Consider the following 26,726-nt stretch of genomic DNA (forward strand, 5'->3'; position numbering starts at 1 on the left):
CAAGCCCAAACCTACAACCCGAGCCCAAACCTCAAACGGGCTGTGGGACAGAATTGTACCAACAATTGAAAACGGAACAGCTAACACTGGACTTCAGGCTGTGAGCGTTCAGCCTGATTAATTAAGGTCAAGGTGGCGATGGAAATACCAGCTGGGGAGCATTTTGCCGAGAGATAAATTTGTCCCTCTGTATCTCTGCAAGACAGCAGGGAGGTGTGTGTTTGGAGCTAAATTGATTTACATCATGCCATGGTAACTTCTGTTCTCTCTCCCTGCTGTCAGCTGTCTTCGCTGGCTTTTTCCCTCTCCTCCTTCACCCCCACACATTTCATAACACGGAGAGAAAGCACGGATGGGCTTCAGGCGGAATTTAGAAATGGAATAACTCTCATTTGATTATTCTGCATTGAGCACTGGTCTCCCCTCCCCCTCCCCCTTCTTTCTTGAGGGAGAGAAGTTGTAAACCAGAGCACAAGCGCGATGTATTTTTATATCGCGTTTAATGGCGCAAACTGCTTGACAATCAGGACTTGTTCCTTGTAGCAAAATCTGGCAGCTCACCTAGCCTCCTCCTGTTTCTTCAACAATACTAATGCTAGAAAATGAAGTTACGGCCCAGCATCCCGTTAGGAATGCGCTTTTTCTGGCCTTGTAGTTTTCAGCTCCGCCAGGCTCTGGAGGCCCGGGGGGAGGGCGCTGCTCAGGGACCCCCGAGGTGGGGCTGGGCTGCGGTTCTCGCCCGGCCGAGCCGCCCGCACAGCCGGGCCCCCGCCCGGCCCGCCGCCCCTCGCCCCATCCCGCGGCCGGGCAGGATAAGGTTACGCCGAGGCCTGCTTGGACGGGAGGCAGGGAGGCGGGTCCCAGCCCGCGCCCCGGCCCGCGGGGGAGTTCGCACAGTTGGCAGCTCGGCCCGGAGGGGCCGCCTCCCTGCTGCCGGCCGCCGAGCGCACCCCGGGGCCGGCCCCGCCATGGCGCGGGAGCGGCCGCCCGGCAGGGGCTGCGGGGCCCTGCGCCGGTGTCTGCTCGGCGCCGCGCTGCTGCTCGGCCTGCGGCTCTGGGCGGAGCTGCGGCGCGCCGGGCCCCGGCCGCCAGCCCGCAGCGCCCCGCCGGGCACGGCCCCCCGGCCGCCCGGGCCGCACCTGCCGCCCGCGCCCGGCCCGCCGCGCGGCGCCAGCAGGAGGCAGGTGACCTACGTGCGCAGCGGGCGCCGAGCGCCGCCGGGGGGCGGTGGGAGCGGGACGCCGGAGCCGGGCTGCTGCGCCCCGCGCGGGCGTCCCCGACGGAAGGTCAGTTGCAAACCGTGCCGTCTTGGGCCTTAGACCCGAATCCTCCTTCCCGACCGCGGCCGCCCCGCTGGGACCTTCAGAAAAGTCGACCGCTTCTCTTACCCCTGTGCTGTCTTAGGCGGCTCCACTGGTCGCATCCTTCAATGCCCAGATATGATGAAGCGGGACTGAGCAGAGCTCATTCAATATTAACCAGCATAGGCCGAGCGTTCACTGTGTGGAGGCCCCCTGCTAAGCGGGCATATCCAGCAGTGGAGGACAAAGCCCTGCTCTCACGGGGCTTACATTTTAGTGAGGGGAGCGTATGAGTGATGGGCAGGGAAAAGAAAAGAAAGGAGGTGTGTGTGCTTCTCCCAGTTTTCTCCTCGAGGCCTGGACAAAGCTGGGTGGGTATCCACTGTGAATTGCTTTTCTACTACCCTCGTCGCGGTGATGAAGATCCACCCTCCAGCCCAATTTCCCTTGAATTCCACCGCAGACGTTGGCAGGGTGGCGGGCGCAGGGTGAGAAGTCGAGCCCCCAGCACAACTTAATGGGAAGTTAATTGAAACTTCGAGGACTAAAGTAATCACCTGGGTTTGTCTTACAACCCTCGACAGTGTTGCTCTTCCTACCTCGTTAACTTCTTGGCTCAGCCCTCACTGGGTAATCTAATTTTAACCTCTGATTGTTAAGCCTCTGGCCTCCTACCCTCCTTCTGGAGCTCAGTAATTTACTTGGTACTTGGGAGTGGGGAGATTAAGAACTGCAGGCAAGAGCTTGCCTGGTCCTCACACCCATCCCCCCTAACCGCATCCTCTGGGGCAATTTATTTCCGTTGCCTGGCTTTTCTTTTTTTCTTTTAAACATCCCTCCTCCTTCTTTCTCACTACTGTATCTCTTGGGGAGAGAGAAAAACTCTCCTTCCACCCTGCTGCTTTCTTTAGCTTCCCAGTTCTACCTTACTTCTCAGTATCACACCCCACCATTTCCTCCCCTGCTTTCCTTCCCCCTACTTCCTCTTTGAGCCCTGCTGTGTCTTTCCACACCACTGCTGGTCCTGTCTAGGCCATCAGGGTTATCTTCCTGGGTAAACTCAAATACTTTTTTCTATCTCTGAACCCTCACTTCCTATGTAAAGTCTTAATTTGCTCCCCCAGAAGAATGCACTTCCTTCTCCATGCTCCTGATGCACTCTCCACGATATCATGTTATGCATCCAACACTCTTTTGCCAAGGCCTTACCAGGTCCCAGATGCTGCATCAGGTGCAGGGGACACAAGATGAGTTCAAAGTCTGTGCGGGAGGCCCTCGGCACAGGCCTCCAGAAATGTGACCAGTGCTGTAATTATGGCCTTGAACTCTCCCTGGGGAGTCAAGAAAGGCTAACCGAGAGGGGGTGTTGGACCTCGGACTTGATATTGCTCAAGAGTTCCGATTCTTTTGGCCTCTGGATGTCCTCAGATGTCCCCTCCTTGATACCCTCAACCCCACCCTGCACTTTTCCTTTCACATCCGCTCTCAGCCTCCGTTGTTTCTGTTGTCACCTGTCCAAGAATCACTCTTCAATCTTAGTCTCCACTTCAGACAACAGTACTGATAACTGGAGCCTGTCCTGCAAGTGGAAAGTTTGGAATGTCTAGACTCAGAGGGTCACTGGAGGGGATGTTCACGTCCGCCCCTGTGAGGAGGCTGCTGCAGTGATTCAGGCTGGAGATGAGGTGGCTTAGACGGGGTGGTAGAGGTGGGGGTGTGAGGAGTGGTCCGATTCTGGGTATATTTTCAAGGAAGATGAAAGAAGTGGTTTTGTTGTTGTTGTTTAGTTTTTTGTTTTGGGGGGAATGGATGGAAATCAGGACTTTGGTTTTCAAGATGTTGAATTTGAGATATCCTTTAGCCATCCAGGTGGAAATGTCAAACATATGAGTGTGGAACTGAAGGAAACGTCCAGGCTGAAGATAGAGACGTGGGAGTCATCAGTGTGCAAGTGGCACTAAAGCCGTGAGCCTGTAGGAGATCAACTGGGGAGTGAGGATGGCTGACAAAGACAAGAGAGCCAGGTTTTATTAAACTTAAGTTAGAAAAAAACAAAAGGAAATATTTGCGTAGAGTCTGGCATATCGTAAGCACTCAGTAGTGGTAGTTTTAATTTTCACTAATCTGTCCTGAGTCTTTAGTGTCAGCTGTCCCCCAAATGTAGTTTGTTATAACCTATTTCCATTTGGCTTATGCTGGTTCTTTTGCCTTTGAGGCCCCATCCTGCTTTCTGTGATTCATGCCCTTGCCATCCTTGAACATTCAGGTCAAGGATCATCACCTGGAAACCTTCCCATAGCAATCCTACTTCCGTGCCGATCTTTCCCCAGTTTGGGATGACAACAGAAATGCATTCTGATTTGTGAGTTGCTTTGTACGTGTTGCAACCTAGTAATCCATTTCAGATTGAATGTTTTGTCTCTGCAGTTGTTCTTGATGGAAAAGATCTCATTTCTCAAAGTGACCCCTGGGAAACGCTTACTGCCAAGACACCAATATGTAAAAAATTTAAGAATCTTACTATTTCAACCTATTATATGTAACTCTAAATGTCTTTGGTTAAAAATATGTAAGAAAGAAGTGAATGAATTTATTGCTATTTTTAAAATATTAAGTTTTTAGCCTCCTAGGGAAAAATTTCCCTGGATTTCCTTTTCCCTAGCTATTTAGTTCTTTATTTACTTATTTTCAGGATGTATGGTCTAACTTGCCCAAATTCCTAGATAGTGGAATCTTGAATTTGTTTCATTTTCCCATTATTTCACAGCTGAATTAAAACATTCCTGAAAACTGGAAAGACCAGTTATCTAATCTATTCTCCCACTTCTGGGAACAGAGCTCAATTCTATTATTTCTCTGGGGACAAATCTTGTTCCTTTTTAGCCTCCCATCAAGACCTGATGAAATATGAGCTGAATGCATGGTTAAATAATTGATATAATTAAAGTTTGGACGTTATGTGTTCAACTCCTTGGATCTTATTTTATTTGAATTTTGTTTGTTGAGAATCATGATAAACATGATTTATTTAGGTTCTTGGTTACTTTGCCGTAGCCACCTACCAGATTGGTGAAGGAGAGAAAATTCCAATCTATTTTGAGGATGGCTTTCTGGGTGGATGAAAACCTGCATGAAATCATTGGGGTGCCGAGTGTTTCTTGTCAACATGCTTCTTTTGCAGGTGTTAGAGGCACCAAAATTCAGCAATTATATTGCCACTTTAATCACAGCTTACGCTTCTCTTAAAGAAAATAATCTACTGTAAAAAAGAGAAGTAGGGGCCGGCCCCATGGTGTAGCGGTTAAGTGAGCGCACTCTGCTGCTGGCGGCCCGGGTTTGGATCCCAGGCGTGCACCGATGCAGCTGCTTGTCAAGCCATGCTGTGGCAGCATCCCATATAAAGTGCAGGAAGATGGGCACAGATGTTAGCTCAGGGCCAGTCTTCCTCAGCAAAAAAATAAAAAAAAAAAGGATTGGCATGGATGTTAGCTCAGGGCTGATCTTACTCACCCCCCCCAAAAAAAAGAGAGAAGTCATATAATTCTTTCCCGCTTTTCTCATCCCCTTCTTTCACTGAACCATGCAAGAACTAGCTCTAAATATTAAATCCTCTTTCACATCATGGGTTCTAATCCTAGAGCATTGTGAAATGAGGGCGAATGATACATGATGGGTAAATACTGCCCTTTTTTATTAGGACTGCCCTGGAACCCATACATTTTGGTATGTTACAGAGGATTTAAGCATTCCATCAGAGCTTAGTCTCCAAATTCTGCACACTGCAGATGCATAAAAATATCACTGTAAGTCCTTTCCTTTCCTCTCTCTTTGTTTTCTGTGTTTCTTTCTGTTTTTTTCTTTCTTAAACAGGCATGCATTTACTATGGTTACATGGGTAAGTTCTTTTTGGGAGCTTTTACAGAGGAGTAAGATTTGGTCTCCATGATTTGTGCTTCTGTATGCAGCCTTGGGTAGACGTTTCTCTTACAGGTTGGCAATCCACCTAAAAGACAGCAGCAAAATATACGGCTTATTTGCACAGGAGAGGCACTCATATAGGAGCCAAGAGTCCAGAAGAATTTCTTCTCTCTTATCGGAGATATTTTACTTGACATTTAATACGTTGGATAGAAAAGTGACTTCTGAGTCACAAAGCCACGGAACCCAGCCATGTGCTGGCTTGGTTTGTTAATTACAGATCCTTTGGAACAATGTGTCGGGGAAAAAAAAGCTGTTTCCTTTTCTCCTGAAAAACCATATGGCAAAATTTGGTCTTTCTTCATCACTTCTCATAGTCCTCTTAGTTTTCTAGTTCTGTGATTGTCATCAAGAAGAAAGAGGAAAAATGGTATGGTATGCCCCTCGCTATATCCAACTGCCTTGAAAGTCCTATTCTTTACAAAATACTTGAAGGTAGCATTGAATTGCCTGTAAAATACGGCTCAGCAGTTGTTTCTAGCTTCTTAGGGTTTTGCTGTGTACCTACACTTCTGTCCTTTTGGGAACAGCATTAATCAATCCTCTCACACTGTCCTCAGGCGGCAAAGCATTTTCATTTTAAACAGAGTCATTGAGGGTAATTGCATGCGCTCTAGCAACATGTGGGTGTGAAACAGCAGTTGCTTAGTTTCACAAAAAAAAGCAGGTTTTGATTAAAACTTTGATGAGCTTTAGATGGAGAATAGGCCTCTGTACTCCTTCCAAATCCCGCAGTCCTCAGAGAGCATTCTGTGGGCAAAGGAACGGCTGGTGGAGGCTCCATTGTTTTTCAACAATCGGTGGTGGAGATTTTAGGTTTTTGTGTGCAATTTGTCCAGTCCATTCTCTCCAAGGAAAAGAAAGCTTATCAATTTTCTCAAATTGGATTTCCTTTTTAGTCTGTGAAGAGAATCGGAGCTGGGTGGTTAGACTGGAGACTGTTAAGGGTGGTAGGCATTTGTGCTGTGACACTTTAGGAGTCCTTGTGTTTATGAGGAGTTTGGCTCTTTATTCTGTGATCATAGAAAGTAACAGGAGGCTGATTCATTTACCACGCGGCACACACTAAGGCAGGAATCTACCAGCATTGAGAAGCTTCTTTTGAAAGCAGCCCCTGAGTTCTCTAGTTGCCTCGCATTGGTCCCATTTAATGGCCTGTGGAGTTTTCTGCTAAAAAAGGGTGGGAAAATTTGCTGTCCAAGAAGCATTTTTGTCCTGCTCAAATGATTGAAACAAAATTGAGTTTTTTGAGCCTTACAGTCGAGGACCATATGTAATTTAAATAATAGCGAGCTGGGTTGTTAGTTGATGGTTCAGGAGGTAACTTTGGCCCATGAAGAATTTTGTTTGAGCCACACGGTGTTTTAAGTATTTGAACAGAGATATCTTTAGATCAGCCTTCGAGTGTCCAGTGGACCAACTCAGCAGTCTCCCCTTGCGTCACCTGTCCGATCTCTGAAGGTGTTTGAAGTTGCAACCCCTGAGCCACATGTCAAAGTTAACAATTGTTTTTCCTAAAAAGTGACAAGTGAGGTTAATGCTGCTAAGCTCAATGGCAGCATGGCACATAAATACCAGATACACAGAAGCTGAGGGTCCTTTTAAGTCATTCCCAGTAAAGAAAGATGAGTTACCTAAGGCTGGAGTTGGATATTGTGGAGAGTAAGATTCTAGGGGAGTACACTTAGTTAACGTAATGTTGTTTTGGTTGTAAACAAGAAAGATGGACTCTGGCCTAGCTTAAGCAAAAAAAGCCAAAAAAAAAAAAAAGAAAGAAATTTATTGAGAAAACTTGAGAATGTCTCACTGAATTGGAGGAAGAGTTAAATGACCATGTCATGTGGAGGAGACAAGGAATAGAGCTACTCTGGAAATCCAGCTTTCGGCATTCCATGGCCTTCTCCCTCAAGTGCTACATAACAAGACTTACTTCCCTCAACTCCTGGGCTTTGTCTCTTAGATGTTCACCCCGGGTCAGCCAACTCTAGCCACAGGCCACAGACATAGCCCAAAGGCCCCTCTCCCTGTCCAGGAAGCCATTCTTAGAGAAAGGGGAAACTTTCTCCAAGTTACCCCAAGAGTTCAAGTCCTTGGCAGTCCTTAACTATCCAGTATCATTTTTGTGCAGTTTTGCCCTTAGGTTTTTGTTTTTCTCATATTTTATTCTATTATGTCAACTAGCCCATTTCAGGGATCTTGGACCTGAGCACCTAGAAACAGAGTTTAGGTTTTCTGTTTTTTTAAAAAATAATCTCAGAGCCTAGCATCTGTGCCTCTGTGTGTGTGTATTTCTTTATTGGTTAACTATTTCTCTATCTAGATGTGTTAGAGATAGCCTTATTTCCAAGTGGCATTTGGCAATAAGTTGGCACCTTGTGCATACTTTTGATTTTTTTAATTCAGTTTGGTATATGCCCGCAAGACCTATGTATATGCAATATTTTTCTTCTCTTTTAAAGTTTATTTTTATTTATTTATTTTTTTTGTGAGGAAGATCAGCCCTGAGCTAACATCCATGCTAATCCTCCTCTTTTTGCTGAGGAAGACCGGCTGTGAGCTAACATCTATTGCCAATCCTCCTCCTTTTTCTCCCCAAAGCCCCACTAGATAGTTGTATGTCATAGCTGCACATCCTTCTAGTTGCTGTATGTGGGACATGGCCTCAGCATGGCCGGAGAAGCGGTGCATCAGTGCGAACCGGGGATCGGAACCCGGGCCGCCAGCAGCAGAGCGCGCCACCCAACAGCTAAGCCACAGGCCGGCCCCCTTCTTTTCCTTTTTTAAGTAAGAAGTTATTTGTGAGGACTTTTAGGAGAGAAGGCAAATATCATCAGTATTTGGCCCATGATCCCAATTAAGGTTCTTGAACCAAAGTTAGAGTTTTATGTTCTGTGTTTGACTTTTTTTCTGTCAATGCGGAGAGTTACTTTGCAAAAAAAAAGATCTGAAAAATTCTTCAGAGCATCTGAATATTTACAGCCTCGTTTGCAACTGGCGAGTTTGGGATTCTTTATTGTATGGTTACTCCTTTATTAGGACTCTTTGGGTTGCAAGTGACAGAATCTAAGTGAAACTTGTAAAAACAGGGGTTCATTGGAAGGGTACTCAGGTGGGACTGAAGGAAGAGCTGCAGACAGCAGGCAGGCTCTGGGAACTTGACTGTGGACTGAAATGAGCACTGAAGACCTTAGTTATCCAGATCACCCGTCATCACAGATGTAGTGGGTATTTATCATTCTTTTTGACCATACCTTTGAATTTGCTTCCTGTTTTTGAGGAATTCTCCACCTTTGTAAGAAAAAAGCCAAAAAATAATTTTCCCACTTTTCCTTGCACCTAAAGTGCATTCGTGTGACCTGCATGAGAGTTTGAATTGTACCTTAGAGATTCGAAGAAGCAAGTGGCACGAGGACCGTGGGGTGGCACGGTGGCCGAGGTTCTAGAGGAGGCATCCAGTGCCTAGGATTGGGAAATGAGCCATGGTGTCTATGCCCAGTGGTGGGGCAGTGTAGTCTACACTGGTGCGTACAGTGGTGTTCCTGCCTTTGAGATTCTGTAAGCTAATAAATCTTTAATCAATTCCTTTTCTACTTAACTAGCCAGAGTGGTTTCTATTGTTTAGAGCTAAGAACCTTGGCAGATCAATAAATTAGAACTGGCAGTTCAGAAGGTTACAACTGTAACTTTCCCTCTTCAATTTTGCTTGGTCTATTTAATTCAGATTTTGGAACGTGATGATTGGGGTCCAAGTGAACTATGGGCTGAGGGACCTTTTCCTGACAAGATAATAACATTTAGCTTCAGATACCAAATTACGCAAATCTGCTAACTTATCACTAGAGACACCAAACCATTTTTCATGGTACCATTTGTCTGGGGTATAGGGCAGGAGGGGCCAGTTTGTGCTGTGATCACAAACAACTCTCATATCTCAGGGCTTATACTAACAAAGGGTGTTTTCTTGCTCTGCTGTGTATCCACTGCTGGTTGGCAAGGGTTGGGGTGCTGCTTTGTGCTGTCCTCATCCTCTCTCTGGACACCAGGCTGCCAGTGCAGCCACCATCTGGAACATTGCCTGTCACCTTGGCAGAGGGGTGAGGGCTCTGGAGGGTCTTGCATGACATTATTAAATGCCCTGGCTAGAAGCCACACACAGCACTCCTGCTCACAACCCAATGGCCAGAGCTGGTGGCTGGGCCCTACCGAATGCAGGAGGCTAGAGGCCTGCCATGTGCTCAGAAGCCAGAAAGCTGGAAATGTTTGATGAGCAGCATTGATGGCCACCACAGTATGATAACCCTTCAGTCATCCATATCTAGATGGGCATGATCTAGGTCATGGTTCAAGTTTGCTGATTTGAACGCCTTGCTGAATACCCCCATTCGACAGTATTGAATAAAGCAGGAGAGGCTCTTTTCCGGGGCCCTAGATCTAAAATGAAGCAGACATCCAAATTTAGCAGAACAGTGAAATAAAACAAAACTCGATTTACATCGTATAAACAGTGCTGTGGCGTGTCCTGGAGTTTGTTAAATACAGTGATTCTCTTGGACATTGCTTATGTTAGATTCTTTGCACAGAGCAGTGACGGGATGATGGTCTGCAGGTCTTTTTTTCTGGGGGGAAAAAAAAGCAAGTTATTTGAATAAATAAAGCCATGAGTGTAAATGAGCCAAAGACTTCTGGTGAGATGAATCAAACTCTACGTTTAAATCCATCTTCATGGTGATCACTTACTCGTTTTTAGTGGGAGCAAGTTGAAAGACTTCCAAACGTGTTTTCAGAATCTGGCCACAAATCAGAGGCAATATTCATGTTGTATAGTGTTTGCTATTGTGCACAATATGACAGCAAGTATTTTTAGTTTATTTTTCATCTATTCTGAGTGGAGCACAACAAATCACTTAAAAATGCTAATTAGTAAAATACATGCCCATTGAGCACAGATTAGATCACATGTGGAAGGAGGCTTCGTCATTCAGCAGTTTTGGGGGAACAATATAGAAAAAGCCAGTGGAGGTAACACATGAGATCCCTGGAGACCTACTTACAAATGTCATGAAAATACTTCATGATGATGCAGCCCCACTTATAAGACGGGCTCATCTGTTTACACTTGAGGTCAGAAGTTTAAATTCTGCTGCTCTACTCACCGGATGTGGACAAGTGCTATACCTTGTCTAAACTTGAGTTTCCTCCTCTATAAAAAAGTAGTAGGGGGGCCGGCCTGGTGGCTTAGCGGTTAAGTGCGCCTGCTCCTCTACTGGCGGCCCGGGTTCAGATCCCGGATGCGCACCGACGCACCGCTTCTCCGGCCATGCTGAGGCCGCGTCCCACATACAGCAACTAGAAGGATGTGCAACTATGACATACAACTATCTCCTGGGGGTTTTGGGGAGGGAAAAAAAAAACGGAGGAGGATTGGCAATAGATGTTAGCTCAAGGCCAGTCTTCCTCAGCAAAAAGAGGAGGATTAGCATGGATGTTAGCTCAGGGCTGATCTTCCTCACAAAAAAAAAAAAAAAAGTAGTAGGACTTAACTCACAGGGTTGTTGTGAAGATTAATCGAGAGCATGTAGGTGAAAACAGCTGGCCTGTGGGAAGAGCTCCCTAGATGGAGATTGTCTCTGTTCAACCTTGTGTTACGGGCTGGGATGCTGACCTCTGAGCATCAAAAAGGCATGTGTGTCTGTAGGGTGCAAAGCCCAATATTCATTGGAATTTTTAATATTTCTTTTATTATTCTTGAAATTTAAAGCATATATAATATGCTCAGTCATCAGAGGTGCTGGAATATTTTTTTTTTTTTTATAATTTATTTATTTTTCCCCTCAAAGCCCCAGTAGACAGTTGCATGTCATAGCTGCACATCCTTCTAGTTGCTGTATGTGGGACGCAGCCTCAGCATGGCCGGACAAGCGGTGTGTCGGTGCGTGCCCGGGAGCCGAACCTGGGCGGCCAGCAGCGGAGCACGCACACTTAACTGCTAAGCCACGGGGCCGGCCCTGGAATATTTTTTTAAATCTTAAATAAAAGCTAGCAGTAACTAGTAAATTTTTGTTAGTATTTTTATTATAAATTTATTCTCTGTATAACTCATTTATTATAAAATTGTTAAGGCCTACCTGTTCACATCGATTTGTGATTTTTTCCCCCTCAAAACTAATTACAAATATGTTTTACAACATGCTGTAAAATAATTTTGGTGCGTGTTAGGGTTGTATAAATGTTTCCAAGCTTTCAAAATATAATTTTCACTCAAAAGAATGTTTACAAATCTCCTATTGACTGTGCCACTTACTATAACTCTGTTACTTCTCCAGTTCAAGGGAGGCCAGCAGAGTAATCGTGGTTTAAACAGCTAATTGCTAAATTGTTTTTTGGGTCTTGTTTTCCACATTTTAGTCAATTAAGTGCATATTATTATACTTGGTACTTTATATGCATTTTAAAGATAAACTCAGTTTAACCAACACACTAAACAAAATCTAAGTACTGATCCTGGACATGGTATTATGGAGACCATGAGGCCTCAAGAAGGTTACTATTTAAGAGTAGGGTGAGAGGGGCCACTGAGCTGGGGGAGTTGTATATATTCTTTCATTTAATTCTCACAACAAACCTGTGAGATAGGAATTGTCCTCACTTGGCAGACAAGGAAGCCGAGGCTGAGACATTAATCCATTTGGGCAAGACAGCTGTAAGGAACGGAATGAAGGTTTAAACTCGAAATCCATGACTTGTCAATTTGCCCACTGGGACGGGCAGCTGACAACTATTTCTCACATCAAGTAGATTATTTACCAGATATTTGCCAGCTAAAAATTAAAATCTTGGAAACAAAAGACACCACAAAGTTAAAAGACAAGTCACAGGCTGGGAGAGGATATTTGCAACGCATACCATCAATAAAGGATTAATATCCAAAATTTTAAAAGAACGTCAACAAAACAATAAGAAAAGACAGACAACCAAACAGAAGAATAGACAAGGAATTGACCAGGAATGAACAGAAGAGGAAACCTGAAAGACGAAATATATATATATGGAGAGAGAGAGAGTGTGCAGAGAGATGATGAGGCCTACCAATAAGCAGGGAGGCAAATCGAATGCAGTGGGATTTAATTTCACCCCATCATATGGAAAAAATACAATTTTTTTTGGATTTGGATTGATAAGAATGCTGAGAAAAAGGAACTCCTGAGTAAACTACTTTCTCCAAAGCAGCTCCCTATCCCAATCGCTCTTCTAACACCTTCTCTTATTTTCTCCACGGTGCTCCCACTCTCTGACCTTCTTTTCTTTCTTTAACTTGTTTGCAGTCTCATCCCCTATTAAGGTAGGGAGTTCATCTGTGCTACTCCCCACTGTATCCCTAGTGACTATGATAGCACCAGTGCATAGTAGGTGCTCAGTAAATACTGCCTGAAAAAATGGTTGTTTCAATCACTGCGGTACTTGACTGTTGGGTTTGAGGAACATCTGAATCTTTGAAGAGCTACTCCAAAGTCACTTTTAGGTGTCCAATTTCTGAATCAGGGTTTTACACAGACTCTTGGAACGGAGCACCCAGCATTGACTTTGCCTCAGACAATGGTGACTACACCACAGAGGTCATGAGCCACATTTGGCCTGTACCCGTTTTTGTATGGCCCATGAGCTAAGAATGGTTTTCATAGATGGATATTTGCAATTGATTTCATGTTAGGAGACACTAATTTTGAACCCCAATGAAGCAAAATGCTATCCAAAAATAAAATTCCATTGTTCTCATTAGCAGATCTATACTACAAAAAATTATGCACAAGTATTATTATATTTTGAATTTCATAATAAAAATGTTGTGGAAATTTGTCTTTTCTCTTGTTTTATAAGTACCTACTTAATATCTTTTATTTTTCTTCTTGGCTCACAAACATCATGCTAAGTGGCTATCCATCTGGCTCTTTACAGAAAACCTTTGCCAAGCCCTGCTGTGGAAGTGGCCTCAGGGCCACCTAACTGTGACTTTTCCAAGTGGGGGGTAACCACTGACCTTCAGTGGACACAATGAAGTCCACGAGACTCTTGTGCTACAGTTTTCCCATCTGCAGCCTGAGAAGAATGGTCCTAGACTTCCAACAGAGACACAGAAAATGATTGGGTCCTCTCTAACCATTCATGGGGATGTCAACATAAAGTCTTCAAGAGCCAGCCCTGATGGCCTAGTGGTTCAAGTTCAGTGCACTCCACTTTGGCAGCCTGGGCTCGGTTCCTGGATGTGGAACTACACCATTCGTCTGTCAGTAGCCATGCTGTGGTGGTGGCTCACATAGAAGAACCAGAAGAACTTACAACTATACACAACTATATACTGGAGCTTTGGGGGGAAAGAAGGAAGAAAAAAAGGAGGAAGATTGGCAACAGATGTTAGCTTAGGGCGAATCTTCCCAGGCAAAAAAATAAATAAATAAAAAGCCTTCAAGGTCTTTGTTTTGAGGCCATTACCACACAATGAATGTTAAAGTGCTTTAAATCTTGGTGTTTGCTTACTACTCCCTGTTACTCACCTTTTCTAACACAAGTACAGTCATGTGCCACATAACAACGTTTCAGTCAGTGACGGACCGCATATACAGCGGTGGTCTCATAAGATTAGTACCATGTAGCCTAGGTGTGTAGTGGGCTATACCATCCAGGCTTGTGTAAGTACACTCTATCATGTTTGAACAATGACGAAATCACCTAACGATGCATTTCTCAGAATGTGTCTCCGTTGTTAAATGCTGCATGACTGTATAGGATTGCTGGGCAGATTATATTATGACAGTCAGATGATCCCACCTTTTCCAGCTTCTAGGGTCACCCTTTACCTTCATACTTAAGTTGAAATGGCTTGAGCCTTGTGCTATGAGAGGTCCAGTACTTTTCCTCCCCTCAAATAATCTGATAATGTCTGGGGCTTCCATTTTCTGGGCACTTTCTGTGAATTCCTGCTCCTAGCTCAGGGTTTCGCCTCTGGCCACTGCTTTCCCTTCTCCTCCCTGCACTGCCCACTTCTTTTATCTGCCAGAGTGACACCAACACAGGCCTTACTGAAGGTCTTAGGGTAATCGAGGGAGATATCAATGCAGTTCAAAACAGAAATCAACTTAAAATTGATTACTTAAAGTTTTCTTGCCTTTTGGGGATTTCTGACTGGCTGTATTTTCTTCTTAGACTCCTGCCTTCTCTTATCTACACATCAATCCCTTTCTTCCATTTTGAAGCCTTCAAACCCCCACTGCCCACCTACTCTCTTGAGCTTCCAGCAAACAAATCCCAAATATATGTCATTTTCTTACTCAGGCAATTTAGCTTCCTCTGTTTTCCCCTCTCCTTCCAGGTCTGGCCTGGAGATGAATTATGCCACTCTGGTAGGAAGGCACAGTTGGCTGCAATCAGTGTTTATTTTCAAAAATCGTGTTTCCGCATCCTCTCTACCGTTAGACAATACATGTAATGTGCTCAGCACAGTGCTTCAGATGTAGTAAACACTCATTACCTATTGATTGTTCTTGTTATTAGGAGGATTGTACCAATTGAGGTCCAGCGCTGGTCCCTCATTCCAGCTATGGTTACTGCTGTCTTATGGTAGAGAGGAAATATATTGTTAGAGCATTTTGGAGGCAGCAATATATTGCTTCACGCAGAACCCCTTTTTCCTTCATACATGTCTTCATTTCCTCCTTTGACTTTTGAGATTCCTGGTGAACTGTATTTCCTTCTGTCTGCCATGGAAATGAGTTCACACAGAGGGTGCTGACATGAACATTAGGGTTCAAGAGTGCCTGGAAAGGACCCAGCAATTGCACTCCTATGTATATACCCAAGAGAATTGAAAACATATGCTCATACAAAACTTGTACATGAACGTTTATAGCAGCATTATTTATAATAGCCAGAAGTTGGAAACAACCCAAATGTTCATCAGCTGATGAATGGAGACACAAAATGTGGTAAATTCACATGATGGAATATTATTCAGCCACAAAAAAGAATGAAGTCCTGATACATGCTAATGTGGATGAACCTTGAAAACGTTATGCTAAGTGAAAGAAAACAGTCACAAAATGTGACATATTGCATCACTCCATTTTAATGAAATAACCAGAATAGGCAAATCTGTAGAGACAGGAAGGAGATTAGTGGTTGCCAGGGGCTGGGGAGAGGGGAGAACAGGGAGTGACTGCTACTGGGAATGGAGTTTCTTTTTGAGGTGATGAAAATATTCTGGAATTAAATAATAGTGATGCTTGCACAATCTATGTATATATAAAAAGCCACTCAATTGTTCACTTTAAAATGATAACTTTTTTTTAAAATTTTATTTATTTATTTTTTTCCCCCAAAGCCCCAGTAGATAGTTGTATGTCATAGCTGCACATCCTTCTAGTTGCTGTATGTGGGACACAGCCTCAGCATGGCTGGAGAAGAGGTGCGTCGGTGCATGCTCGGGATCCCAACCCCGGCCGCCAGCAGCGGAGCACGCGCACTTAACCGCTAAGCCACGGGGCCGGCCCAAAATGGTAACTTTTATAGTATGTGAATTATATCTCAGTTAAAAAAAAAATGCCCAGAAGCCCACGGAATGAATGACAGGTGTGAAACTACATGCTTTGCTCTGTTTAGGTAAAGAGGAATTAACCGCAAGAGAGCCCTGGGACCCCAGCCTGATGGTGCTCACTAATGGGCATGCGCGTGTTCAGCACAAGTGTGGAGGCCACGTGTTTGCTTCTCTAGGATGCACTAGGCTCGGCCTCTCAGCACTGGTCACCCGGCTACTGGTCAGACGCACACAGCCCTGCATTAGGAACCCAGGAGCTTGCTGTGTGCCAAATAAGGGAGAACCTCACGCTGTGGTCACTGTGAGCTTGCTGGCCTCCTAGTGCATCAGCTTTCAGCTACAGCACTGACACAGAGCACCAGGGGTTTGTCAAAAGATGTGGCCAGGCACCTGTCAGCCCATTACACCTCTTATATGAGTGGGTTTTTCTTCTGCTTAGGACTTCAGCCACCTTGGTTCATCTTTCTTGCCTTCATTCTCACCCGCATGACCCTTGTCACCTCCTTCATAATGACTCCTGTGCAGGGAGCATCCTATACATTTTGGAGGGCATTTGTGTTAAAGGGAACAGTAATTATACCAATACCTTGCTTTTATACAACCCTTCCCAGCTTACAAAGGCTTGCTCTGTTGTCATCCCAAGTGGTTCTTATAATAGCCTTATGAGTGAAATAGGTGTTATTTCCATTCCACCAAGAGGGAATCTGTTAAATAATTGGTTCAAGGTGAATAGAAATTATAACCCAGGTCAGCTGAGGTCATATTTCATATTGTTTCCAGTGTATACTATGGCTATCTCCATGCTGAAATCTGGATCTCAGATAAATATGTTGATTACTATAGATTTTAGGTTTGATATTAAGGCTTCTTAGACATTTTCTAAGTCAACTAATATATTTTAAAGCTTAATTTTAGCTATTTTGTCAGGTTGGAATTTCAAGCATGCCTTACAGTGCTTAACAAATTTGAACTGATTGTATAATTATGATAGGGAATGTTCTTTTGAATAGTGAATATTCATTTTGTACAGAAATAGTAAAAAATGACTTATTTAACTAATGTGCACTTAGAGGACATTAACCTCAATCAGGAGCAGACAGCTGTATCAGTTTTGAAATTGAACTGCTTGAATCTATTTGGGTACCCTGGATACAGCGAATTGTTTTGGAAAATCTGAATGCCTGGTCCTTACTCCTGCACAGGGAATGTTCTTATTTATAAAACCAAACCACCAGCACAGATTGGAGCCTGTTTAACACTTACAACATTGTATCCTTCCTTGTTATGGTGATATGTTAAGACAAGGAATAGGGAAGAAAGAATACTATATCTATAATTTGTTATTTTAAAAAATATAGGCAAGCCAGGATGCTGATAACTAAAATAGAGGCACTATGTTTGGTCAAGTCATTCACTTAATAGGAAAAACAGATCAAAAGTGCCCTTAAGGTTTTTTAAAAAGATGTTTTAATAACAAAACCATATAGGAATGGGAGAAGGGGGTAAGGGAAATTGGAAATTTCATTTTCTGTGTCTTTTATCTGAAGAGTTCTTAGATGATAGTTATTTTGAAACCAAAATTTTTCATCTTAAAAATAGAAGTGAAGAAATAGGAACAGATTGGAGTTTGGAGGAAAAAAAAATCAGAGTGAGAAAGAAAGAAATACACCAGGAAAGCTGTGTATGGGGAATGTTTATGTTAGCTTCTTCTCAGATTTTCTCTGGACTGTGTAGACAACCAGGGTGGTGAAGACTTGAACCGATTTCAGAACAGTAATTCTTCACATTATTTTGAGTTACAAAAATTTGATGAAAACAATTTGATGGAAGCTATGGACAAGCGTTCCAGAATACTGAACATCTGTTTGTGCACACATTCATTTGCAGGTGATTTCAGGAGGTTCGTGGACCTCACGAAGCCCTAGATTCTTAATCCAAGAGTGGATCACAGTCACTCATAGGAGTTTTCAGAATACAGATGCCTCAGCCTCCCCGACCCCAGGTCTCTTGTGAAGGACCACTCAGGGAGGCTTGAGTGCTGGGTTAAGACACATCAGTTATGATGGGGGTGATTGATTCCTAAACTTGGAGTAGATGCTTCAATAGCTAGTGTTCACCTTTAACTGAGCGTTGCCCCAGTTTGATGGGCTTGTCTCTCCCGGAATCACCTCGCTGTTAGCTGGGCTGAGCCCTCAGGTGGTGGAGCCCAGAATCTTGGCCAACAGCTTGTAGAGTCGGGACCACCCCAGGCCTGGCCCAGTGCTGAGATGTGGTGCCAAGATGTGCACTCCTACTGGTGGCCAGTTCTGCTCTCCGTGGTCTCCTGAAGCTACACGTTGAAGAAGAGCCGCGTTTTGTTTTCAGAATAGTAGCCAATGGTTCCTCCTTGCTATTAATTTTTATTTCATTTGTGAAAATGTGCTTGTTTTATGCTATAAAAATGTTGAATGCTAAGAAGAAAAACTGTAAAGGCGGAGAAATTCATAGCTTCTTAAGAAAATAAACATAAAGGAAGTTATGGGTCATCTCTTCCAGTCTCCTGCCTTGTCCACAGTCCTGTTTCAGGTTGCTATTTCTCCAGCTACGCACCGACTTTAGTCAGCATCTAAGCTGATTGATAACATTGCACTGTCTCTAACCACACTCTGTGGAATCTCTACTACCATATAATTAGCGAGTTGAGTAGAAGCCTCTTATCCAAAATCACCGATTCCCAGTAATTGGTCAGTTACGTAGAGGCAGTTAAAATAGCAAATCGCAAAGAGTATACACACAGTCTATTTTAACTTAAAACATAGGCCTGTACATTCGTTTGCCAGTCTTTTGTTGTGAGTATGGCCCCTGGCTGGAGTTCTGGTCTTTCTGGCAAAAACCCATCTGAAGTGCATCACCCACCATTTCCGGTTTGAGCTTCTTCAAAGTGGAGCAAGAACTTGACACTTGCAAAGCAATCTGAGTGCAGAACACCTCCAGAATTTAGTGATTTTGTGATTCTCTTTTACAGTTACTTCACCGATACCTAACACAGCAGTATTCAAAAATAGCACCTAGCTTTTAATTGACTTGGTTTTTATAGAAAAGAGAACCTGCTTTTTTCTGTGCACAGATTTCATCGGTTCACCTAAATTTTAATTAAATTATAAAATTTCAATAACTTGTACAACTGATAGAAGCTGGTTTGGGAACAAACCAAATGACTCTTGGTGAAAATATGACTGAACTGGTAGCATCAGGAGTACACAGGGAGAGAAGATGCTGAGTGTCAGTTAATCTGACAAGTTGGTTTTGTAGAGACAGGTTGAGTGCTTCTATTGTAATACATGTCAAAGAAAATCAAAATTTTGCACCATGTTTTAAAGAACCTTGGAGTTACTTTATTTTATTTGTAAAATAAATTTTACAAGGAGGAACGCATACACTTACCTTTAAGAGAATCTGCACAGCATTGTTGTACAGATGGAATGAGTAGAACTAGGTCAGGGCAGTTGTGATCAGAAAGTCAATCTCTACAAGGCATTGTGGGATTAACCTTCCATGGTAAACGTAGTTTCATCTCTTCCTGAACAATTCATTTTTCTGCATTTAACAAATAAAAGTTATAGTAACAAATATTTATAGTTTCAAAATTACATGCCAACAGCCTTTGGAATTATGAAAACAAACTTTCAATGTTATATCAAAGCTCTGTACTCTTCTTAACAAATAGATCTGGATAAAACCTAACTTTGCAATTTCAAGGTATAGAATATGTACAGATTTAGCTTAAATTTTACAGCTGGCATGTAAATATTTTTAACCTTTTTTTTTTTTTTTTTTTTTGGTGAGAAAGATTGGCCCTGAGCTAACATCTGTGCCGATCTTCCTCTATTTTGTATGTGGGTCGCCACCACAGCATGGCTGGATGAGTGGTGTATGTCCGTGCCTGGGATCCAAACCCACGAACCCCAGGCTGCCAAAGCGCAGAGTGCTGAACTTAACCACTACGCCACCGGGCCAGCCCCAACCTTTTTCTCTATCAAAACACATGTTAATTTTGAATAAAATGTTTTAAATTCTCAACAATGCTTTCTTACAGTTTCTCTCAGGGTTCCTGCTAAACTACTTGTCATCTCTGGTTTTATTTTAATTTGAATAAAGCTGGATCAAAGACATTTAAGGTTTGTAATAATTTATTTCCACCTAAATAAATAAATGGTATTTACACTTAGCTAGATTAAGGTATTACTATAAAGCCCAGCTAGTGAATTTCCCTATTTCCTTCCAAAGTAATAAAAAAATTGTCCTCAATCCCAAGAATTATATCATGTTCTTTCCTCCTTGGCATTTAAATCAATGTAAAAATGTGCCTTGAATCATTTCTGTGGGGGACTGTCAAAGAAGTGCGACACATGGTGTCCTCACAAGTCTTCTAGTCTGGTTAAAGAAACAAGATTGCCACATTTGAAACAGATTATTCCAAACATTTGATTCAGTATCAAATGAAAAGTACAAGCAATAATTGCTGAAGCACCTGCTTTGCGTAGTTTATTTTGTGCACAGTAGAGGCTTGAGTGATTAGGAAATTTGGGGGAAGTCTGTGGGGCTAAAACCGGACCCTGAAGAATAAGTAGAATTTGAACTGACCAGTGAATAAGGGAAAGAATTCTGGGGGGGAGGAAAAAGCCTGGCACGGTATGTCAGGGGTAGGATGCTTTTAGGAAACAGACCAGAGAGTAGGATTTGTTTTGTAATCAGAATGTCCTTATGGTCTTTGAGCACTTCCTAACTACTCTGGGTCTTATCTTGGCAGTGAATTGTCTTTGGTTACACTTCTTTTCTTTCCCTATCCGAGAATCTTCATAGGACCAATGGTCTATTCTGGCCTACCATCCAACCTCTGGTGGTGTAACATTGGGAAATTTCTGTGAGGATGCGTTTATGCTAATGATAGCCATCTTTTACCCAGTGCCTTTGAGGTAACTTTATCAGTCAGGATAGGCTAGTAGTAATAAACATCCTAAAAATATCAGTAGATTAAAATAAACTTTTATTTCTCACTCGTGCTACGTGTCCAGTGTGGGTTGGTGGGGGTGAGAGGCAAGATCTCAGCTTCTTGCTGTCATTCAGGGACTCAGGCTGACCCTGCCTCAACTTAGATATACCACTGACTTTGATCAGACAGGCCTGAATCCTTTCCCCTGACACATTCTAATCCTCCTTTTTAACTCACTGAAGATTCGTCATCCGTGACATTTTCAGAGCCACTGGTGAACTTTTTAGTGTATTCCACATCTTATGGATAAAAAATTTATTCAATTTCATAAATTTTTTAGTGCATTGATGAATGTGTCAGTGCAAGACAGCCATTGTGGTTTTTACCTAGGAATCTCTTCTGAAGTTGCTATTGGGCATATAATGTGTGTATTAACAGGAAAACTAGGTATGGAGATGATGAAACTCTGAGACCTGGGATGGAGGCAGCATGATATGGCAAAGCAAGGATGCGACTAGCTAGAGGTCTGGGTCTGAGTCACATCCCTGTCTCCTCCGACCTATATGACTTTGGTATGTCATTTCACCTCTCTGAGCTTCACTCTCTTTCATTATAATGTAAAGGAGTTGGCCTAGATCGTCCTTAAGTTCCCTTTGAATACAATGATTCTCTATAAGCATGAAACAAGTAAAATTTAAAGCTAGAAATAGTTTCTGTCTTCTGGATTCTATAACCTGCTTGTTTTTTAAGCTCTTCCTTGTGGAAGGAAGTTTATTTTTCTTTAATGCAAGGAATGTTAGTCCTCCTTTCTCATGCAATTAAGAAATATGGTCAAAATTTTCATCAGCTTGGATCTGCTATATTTATGTGCAGTGTGTCCTCTTTACTCTTGTTATTTCCAGTCTGAACTGGGGAAAGGGGACTGGGCCAAGGTCAGCTGCCACTCTGGCAGCTTCACTTCTAACCTTGGAGAGTCTCATGCTCATTCACTCAAGAACCCTGAGTCCAGAGAGTTACACAGCGGCAAACCCAATAATGATTGACCTTGGCAAAGGTCTGCTTCCTTCTGCAATTCTTCATGGTCCTGAAAAGGACCACTTAGTGATAAAGATTGTAGATCTTTCCTCCCATTTAGGTTTGAGGCTTAAGTGCTTTTGGTTACCGAGCTGTCCAGCCAGCTCTCTCTGCCTTGTTTTACAGTGCTGGCAGCTTCCCACAGAAGAAAAAGAAACATTTACTGGGCTGCTTCTGCGTGTCAGGCACTATAACTTATAGTGCATTCAGACAGGAGAATGTTCTATAAATATAAAATCATGCGAGGAATGTCCCAGAACCAGAGTCTTATCTCTAATGGTCAGTAGGATTCTCTCAGGCAGCCAAATGCTTTATCACAATCAAAAGGGCCAGAGACCTGGCAATATGGACAATATGAAAATGACAAAAGAGTTAGTTACTAATGAGTAAATGCATACTTAAAACTGAGAAATCCATGCATACATAATTGTGTGCAAGCATTTCTAGAACTGAAATACGTTCCCTGTGAAACTGCTCAGCAGCGCTGCGCTTTACCATCGGCAGGCTTTCTGCTCAATGTTGTACGATAGAACCTCCTTAGAGGCTCTAGGACTGAGAGGATAATGGGGTGTCTGCATGGATGTGACAGGCAGCCTCAGGACCACTCCTTGGGGAGTCTTGTGGTTTGGCATGATGTTTGGGGACTAACGTGGGCTGAGAGCCACCAAAGAGGCCCTGGTACCCGTTATGGACAACCCTGGGTCCCAGGTGAACTTCGGGGAAGATATAGATTGCTATGCAGGTATTGGGGAAGCATCCCCCTCTTCCTCTCATGCCCCCTTTTTTTCCTGTTTCCCTTCTCCATTCCTCTGTCTCCATCACGGTAGTTTTTCTGCTCTCCCCACCCTCTGCTAACTCCACTTTTCCTTTGGCTTTGGTAGCTACTCAGGTCCAAAGATCTTTGAAATGGTTTATAGGGGTGCTGCAGACCTTCCATCCCAAGAGGCTGATAGTTTGGGAACTGGTAAAGGTTTGGGGGATGTTAACTGGCTGGAGTTTTCTATCTGAAGTAAGTCTATGAACTCATAGTAGATTGAGGTTGATTGAGATTGATGTTGATTCAGATGATCTTTTCCAGGATTCTGAGTCCCAGAAAGTCTGGGTACCTTATATGTTTTGAATAGGGTGTGCATATACGTGGAGATGTGTGTGTGTGTGAGAGAGAGAGAGAGAGAGAATCCTTAAAAATGTGGTTAATGCTGTTTCTAAATTCCTATTTGCTTTCTTAGGCAAACGTTCTTATATAATCTCACTTTCATAAGACAAATGAAACCCCTCCGTCCTCTCGTGGTTGATGTGTTACCCCAGTGAGATCTATGATTTGACATTTGAGTGCCTACTATGTATGCAGATGCTATGTGTTTCTACATCATGAAAACCTCTGCATTTCACCGGATCTACTCCAGAAATTTGGCCTCTCTTTCTACTGTCTATGATAAAAACCTAAAATACAGTAAGTTTTATTCTCTTCGCCATCCCCTTGTGTGTTTCATTCTCACCCAGACTTGAACAATTTTGACACACACAGAAAACGTGGTGAATTTAAAGTCAGTTTAAGAACAAAAAGCAACTCAAATTTGTTTGGCATTTCTTTCCAACTTACCAGGATAACTTAGAGAATAAATTTAGAGCTGAGCGTTTATTCCTCCTTGTCTTTTGGTTTTTTTCTTCTTTTCTTCCTTCCTAAAAGTTATCCGGGCCTGCTTGAATTATGGTGCATTTTTTTCTTGTCAGAGTTGATTTGATTTCTGGTTCCCTTGCCTCCCAGCCTACACTCTGTGTAATGATGCAGAGGCGGCAGATTGATGGGGGAAGAATTCAAAATGCTGCTCTGGATTTAGGTTTCAGCATGCATGCTGTCTACTGCCAGAGACATTTAGCAGATGGACTTGGAGAGGTGGGACTGGGCCTTCACAGGGAGGGAGCTTCAGGGTTAGAGGGCCCCTATGGGATGGGCTGGCTCTGCCTTTCCCAGCTAGCCATTTTGACCCTGGACCACTATTGAGTCTATCCCAAGACTAACAGAGACTCAGCTTTTCATCGTTGTCATCCTTGGTTTTCAGTAATTTGATTCTGATGTATATGGCCATGAATTTCTTTGAGTCTTTCTGTTTGGGGTTTGCTGAGCTTCCTGAATCTTTAGGTTTACGTCTATGGTCAAATTTGGGAATCTTTCAGCCATGATCTCTGTAAATATTTTTTTCTGCACGGCATTCTTTCTCTTCTGCCCCTGGGATTCCAGTGACTGAGTGTTAGACTTCTTGATATTGTCTCACAGTTCCCTGAGGCTCTTTTCATTTTTTTTTTTTAATGATTTTTCCTCTTTGTTGTCCGGATTGGATACATTCTGTGATCTATCAAGTTCTGACTCTTTCTTGTGTCACATTCATTCTGCTATGGAGTCCATCTACTGAAATTTTTATTTTGGTTATTGTATTTTTCAGTTCTAAAATTTCCATTTGGCTCTTTATACCTCCTGTTTCTTTGCTGAGACTTTCTACATTTCCATTGGTTTCAAGAATGTATGCCTTTACTTCTTGGAGTAATAGTTGCTTTTAAGTTTTTGTCAAATAATTCCAACATCTGTGTCATGCCTGCATTGGCATCTGTTGATTGTCTTTTCCCCACACTAATTGGGATTTTCCTGATTCTTCATATGCTGAGTTATTTTGGATTGTATCTGGACATTTTGTATATTATATTATGAGACTCTGAGTTGTGTTTAAATACTATAGATAATGCTGATATATTTGTTTTCACAGGCAATTGACCTGGTTGGGTTCAGGCCTCAAGTTCCAGCCAGGCTTCTGTGGATTGTGATTTCAGTATCAGTTCTGCTTTCAAAGCCTTAGCAATGTTTTTCAGATCTGTCCCACATACATGTCACCCAGTGGCCACTCTGGGATCCAGCTGGAGGTCTGTCTGTTAGCTTGGTGCTTAAAGTCTTTGATGTGCTAACCAGGATCAGGTCCATTTCCATGCAGTACAGGGGTGAACCCAGGACTTCATAAACCATTTTATGGGGTTACTTTCCTTTTCCGTGATTTTCCCAGTATCCAGTTCCTTGTGGTATCTGAACCTCTGGCCAGAAAGGTTGGGCTTTAGTTACCCCTGCTCTGCCCATGCTTTGTCGCTCACTTCCCGTGACTGTGCCTGAGTCCCTGGCCAAGACGCAGGAGAAGAGAGACAGAAAATACTCATGGGGGGTTCACTCCACCCTCTTGGGGCCAGAGCCTCAGATCGGAGAGGAAGCTTCCCTTCTCTCAGAGTTTTAGGTGTTTGTACCAGCTGTGGCTTCCACTAGCCCAGGGGGATTGCCTAGCAGTTGTAATGCAAGAATGGAGAAAAGGAAAAAAAAGGAGGGGAAAATGGGGGACTTGCGCTGCTCTCTGTAAGCGTTAGGACACCCCTTCCCTCCTTGAGCCTGGACTAGAGGGCTTCTCCTGGAGCTCTCGGTTGGCGCCGATGGCCACTTCCAGTGTGAGGCTGCCAGAGTCGGGGGCAGGAGTGGGGATTGGTTCAGTGGTACTTTGAATTCTAGTTTTTTCCCCTAGTTTGCCTGCTAGTATTTACTTTTCTGATTCCTCAAATAACTGCTCTGTGCATTCCATCCCAGTTTCATTGCTACATTCAGAGCGAGACACAGAGTGGGGGTGTGCTTATCCATCTCACCCAGGACAGCAATCCAGATTCTCTTTTTTTCTTTAGTGCCATTTTTGCATGGGGTACCTAAGTTTTAAATGTCACCACACCACATGTGTAACTGATGCTGCTCTTTTTGAAGCAGGGCTGACACTGAGAAAAAGGCCAATTACAGGAGCACGCTGAGGGGAAGGCATGTCAGCTTCCACCCCAGAGACTCTCAGAGCCCTAGTCTCACTCCAGCAAAGGCCTAGAAACCACGATTATCTACGGGTATTACAGAAAGGTAGTGGCTGATGCTCACACGCTCTCAGCTGAGCCTGGATTCCTGTTTTGCTTGGGGAACCATTTCGTGCCTCCTCCTCCCCCATCAACTTCCACAACCCCCCCTTCTAATCTAAAAAGGAATAAACAATTTCCTTCAATCATTGTTTCCTGCCCACAGATGCTCTTAATTAGCACAAAATTGCAGCAAAATTGCTAAATAAATATATTTCGCTTGCTTTGGGTTTGTTTCTCCCAGAAAGCTTAGGCTTCCCCAACATCAACATATCAACACACGCTCAGCAGATTGTTTAATTTGAGTCAAGGAGTCACAACCTGGTTCTTTTCCACAGGCACGACCATAATGCAGAGAATCAGTTGTTAGCTATCTCTCCCAACAGAAAATTGCTAGTTCTAAAACATCTCAGGAGTTTGCTCTCTGTGGGAATGCGCATTTGGGGGTATTGAAACTTTATAAAAATATCCCAAACACTCTACCAATTATCCATCAAAATAAAGAAACTGATCATTTAAATCACTCATCATATGATTTCATCCCCAAAGAACTGTAGCTGTGAAACACAGAAGAATGGACCATTTGACTCCTTCTTTTGGCTTATTTTATATTTGGTTTCTATACCCCCCACCAAAAAAGTAAAACAGTGCTTGTACAAAACTTGCTTATACAACCGATGGTGGCACTGTTCTTAGTTCGACGATTTCTGTGTAGGCTATGTGAGGTCATTCATGGATGTGGGGGAAACTGCCTGTGAAGAAGGAAGCTGTTATTCCAAATTTCAAGACAAAGAAAGCTTTTGCACAAGGCAGAATCGATGGCTCTCTTTTCTAGGTCATGGGTGGGTCTGCTTTTTTTCTATAATTTTTTTTTTTAATGCAACTAGTTTTGCTT

General features: G+C 43.2%; 1 protein-coding gene across 1 annotated transcript in view; it reads left to right on the forward strand.

The window, feature by feature from the left end:
- Positions 1-968: 968 nt before the first annotated feature.
- METTL24 (methyltransferase like 24) overlaps positions 969-26,726 on the forward strand; it is a 97,474-nt gene continuing 71,716 nt past the window's right edge. The window contains exon 1 of the mRNA XM_058566463.1: positions 969-1,286. Within this exon, the coding sequence (XP_058422446.1) occupies positions 969-1,286 (318 nt within the window). The remainder of the gene's footprint in view (positions 1,287-26,726) is intronic.

Source organism: Diceros bicornis, chromosome 23 (genome assembly GCF_020826845.1).
Source record: "Diceros bicornis minor isolate mBicDic1 chromosome 23, mDicBic1.mat.cur, whole genome shotgun sequence".
In the NCBI taxonomy this organism is placed as follows: domain Eukaryota; kingdom Metazoa; phylum Chordata; class Mammalia; order Perissodactyla; family Rhinocerotidae; genus Diceros; species Diceros bicornis.